The sequence below is a fragment of the Dipteris shenzhenensis genome, chromosome 7, assembly GCF_047967505.1.
Source record: "Dipteris shenzhenensis isolate YYH24624 ecotype China chromosome 7, Dip_SZ_1.0, whole genome shotgun sequence".
Classification (NCBI taxonomy): domain Eukaryota; kingdom Viridiplantae; phylum Streptophyta; class Polypodiopsida; order Gleicheniales; family Dipteridaceae; genus Dipteris; species Dipteris shenzhenensis.
The window spans coordinates 23,303,923-23,307,470 of record NC_141602.1 but is presented as its reverse complement, the minus strand read 5'-3'; the positions used below and the strand labels follow the sequence as shown (position 1 = coordinate 23,307,470).

General features: G+C 42.2%; 1 protein-coding gene across 1 annotated transcript; it reads left to right on the top strand.

Moving 5' to 3' along the window:
• Positions 1–999: 999 nt before the first annotated feature.
• On the top strand, positions 1,000–2,927 carry LOC147900120 (uncharacterized). The gene has a single exon (XM_087377274.1). The coding sequence runs from the start codon at positions 1,532–1,534 to the stop codon at positions 2,483–2,485; it is 954 nt and encodes a 317-aa protein (XP_087233400.1). The 5' UTR covers positions 1,000–1,531; the 3' UTR covers positions 2,486–2,927.
• The last annotated feature ends 621 nt before the right edge of the window (positions 2,928–3,548 follow it).

Here is a 3,548-nt window from a genome sequence, read left to right as displayed (position 1 = left end):
GTGCAAACTCCCAAATTCATGAAATTCTATCTCATACGGTAATTAAATTGTGTTGAAACCGCTAAATGTATGTAATTCTATCTCTACAATTTTATGGTTTTTGAAAAAATATTATCTATGAAATTCTATTTAGGATGGTTATAAATTGAGTGGAAACCCCCCAATGTAATTGTGTGGAAACCCCCAAATTCATGAAATTCTATCTTGAGATGGTTATTAAACTTTGTGGAAACCCCCAAATGTGTTCAATTCTATCTCCAATTTTATGTCCTTTAACGGTGAGCCCTACCACTAAGCTATAGTATGGTATAGCATGCCTATTGCTAACCATAATATTATAAATGGTCCCTCTTCCCCCTCCCCCTTTAGGATGTCCTTTCTTCTTTAATACCCCTTCATAAGTGGTCCCCCACCCCCTTCATAATTGGTCTCCCCAATCCCAAGTGCATCCCTCTTTAAGGCCCCCTAACCTCCATTATCGTTTAATTGAAACTCCTCCCCTCCGCGATAGGAATTTTGATTTGAAATTCTCTGAGGGCACATATTTTCTATGAACACAAAGTTTGGCATGCTTCACATCTTGACAACGTATGAGGCAAGGTTTGACCAAAAGAGGGTCTAGAAGGCTCTAAAATGCCATGTGGGCGAGGAGAGCAGGAAATAGAAGTGTTGAAAATCAGCTGCATGCTCGTCATCCCTCAATCTGAAGTGCATCCCTCTTAAAGGGCCCCTACCCTCCATTATAGTCAAATTGAAACTCCTCCCCTCCCCCATTTGTCCCTTACTTTAATCATGCCCTTTGCCTCTTCCTTTTCACCCCTCTTTCCGATTTAAAGTTCTCTAAAAGTTGTGAAGATGTAAAGCAAAGTTCCTATTAACACAATGTGTGGCATGCTGGAAATCTTACGAAACGTATGAGGCAAGGTTTGACCAAAAGAGGGTCTAGAAGGCTCTAAAATGCCAGGTGGGCGAGGAGAGAAGAAAATGGAAGTTCCAGCATGCTCGTCATCGACGTTGCTTGCGCGACGCCTCTGATTCTTGCTTGCTTTCTTTGATTTCTGCTGTCGTTCAGTTGCTAAATCCAGCCCAGCTTCTTCCCAGTCCTCCCTTTGAATCCTTGCTCGAGAATTCATCGTTGTTTCGGGCTCAACCCCTCTCTCTTTTTTACAGATAGACATAGCGGTCTGCAGCTTGTGCCATTCTGCTTCCGCTTCCTGTGCTTTGCTGTCGCTTTACTTTTCACTCGATACTGTCCTTAACCCCCCTCCTGGTCGGCTTCCTTGAGCTATATTTTGTAGATTTGATGCTCTCCAACTTCCTCTTCCTGCTCGGCTTCCCCTTGAGCTTTTTTTTAAGATTTGATCACCACAAATTGCAAGATTTCAGACAATTGCCCGTAGCGCCTGTGCAGGCTTGAACACATAAGCAGAAAAGGAGAATCACGGTAAAGGCTAAGCCGTTCAGTCGTCTCAGATTTCAACGTCCTCTTGTTCAAATAACTTTCGAGCGGGAAAGCATAACAATCAGGCTAATGGGCACTTTTATCGGCCATATAGCTCCTGGCGCGGCCTTCTGTCTAATTGGGCTTTGGCACCTTTACAATACCGTAAGAAATTATGCGGAAGCGCCCTGGAATTTTGAGAGCCGGCCATGGTTTCCTGCTAGATTCAAAGGTAAGCTGAAGTATGCGGAGCTTTATGCAATCATAATTGGTTCCTGCCTGTCGATTGCGGGTGAGCTGCACTTTGGCCTTCATGGTCGGCCCGTTCTGAACGAAGATTGGTCCATCCCTTGGATGAACTTGAATAATTTCGAGCATTCGTCAATTTCTTTCTTCTTCTTGATTTTTGCGACTACGGCTTTGCTCTTGGATGCGTTCAAAATCATGATTCCTTTCGGACTGCTGCATATTATTGGCGCCATAGCGTTCAGTCAAGAGCTTCTCATCTTCCACCTCCATTCAGCTGATCACATGGGCTTGGAAGGTCGATATCATTGGCTGTTACAGTTGACTGTGTTTGTAACCATGGCCTGCATCCTTCTGGAAGTCGCATCTCCTCAGAGTGTCCTGATACCCACGATCCGCTCCATGTCAATAATCTTCCAGGGCTTCTGGTTCATTCAGATGGGCTGTGTTGTATTTACACGTTCCTTCGTTCCCACTGGCTGTACCTTTGAAGAGTACATGGTGCTCTGCGACGACGACACAGCCCTGACGAGGGCCAAAGCTCTGGCAAATTTGCAGTTCAGCTGGTGGTTAGGAGGGGTCCTTGTGTTCACGGTAATGCTTTTCGTGTTTATGACGAATTTCTACGGTAAGGCGCTGAGATACCAAGCTCTGGAGGACATCGTAAGCAGCGACGAAATACAGCCCACTAGAAACATAGAGATGATGAGTTCCCCTGACAAGCAGGCACGCAAAGTTCCTGATGGATGGTGCGCCAGCTCGATGGAGGAAATGTCTCCGGTAGATGAGGGAAGGTAGAAAGGAAAGCGCACATCATGGATGAGAGGAAATACCGGGTTCCTCTACCAGCGAGCTTTCCCAAAATCTATGGCTCTCTTTCGCACAGATCAAACTGATTGTGCTATACACACCGTTCGTATGCAAAAATCCGTCATCGCCACCTTCAGTAGCATTTCTTCGCGATCACTAGGCTTCCGTGGAGCTTGTAGCTCGCGTTGTCGAGCAACGTCTTAAGGCTCTCTTCTCCGTTGACCAGCTGGACGTTCCATAATATTGTGTAAATACTGTCGCATTTGCTCATTCAAGAGTGTTGATGAAGTAAATTGCATTATGGACTCTATGACAAACTTATTTTCTAAGATAGAAAATAAGTAAATAAGGGTTTAACTCTGTTTCATGCGGGTCTCTAAGGGTTTAACTTATTTCCTCTTGAAATATAGAACTAGGGATTTAAGTTCACGTGGACAATGAGAATGCTCCTTCACTCAAGGTCTTTCTGATTGAAAATATAGAAATAAGGATTTAAACTTATTTCCTATTGACATATAGAAATAAGAATTTAAGTTAACGTGGACAATGACACTACAAGATTTTTCTTATTTCCTTTTGAAATATAGAAATAAGGATTACTTAACGTAGACAATGAGAATGCTCTTTTACCTTAATCATTTTCGAGGGTCAAGACTCAATCTGAAGGACACAACATGGGTCCTCATTTAAAAGCTCTTGAAAAGTAGAGACTATAAGCTCAAAGAATGGACATCATGGTGTACACATTTACCATTTATTGTTAAAAAGGATTCAAATTTCTTTGTTAGTACCAATTTATGCATAAGATTCAAAAAATTTTGTTAGTACCACTTTATGCATAATATAATGGGTACCAAGAGAAATGGAATTGTGATGCTAACTTTAATGACATAGTTATTTCAAGTTTACTAACATAATATAACATCAGGTGTGAAAAGGCCTTAAGGCTTGTACTTTGCCCATAAATACATGCTTTTTTTCCTCTTCTCAAAAAACCCTCTTGATGTTCAAAAATTTGAAATTCATATTATTCTTTGTGTGTGAGACTGCA

Excerpts from the sequence above, each read along its gene's own strand:
- LOC147900120 (XM_087377274.1), top strand. The coding sequence starts at position 1,532 with ATGGGCACTTTTATCGGCCATATAGCTCCTGGCGCGGCCTTCTGTCTA.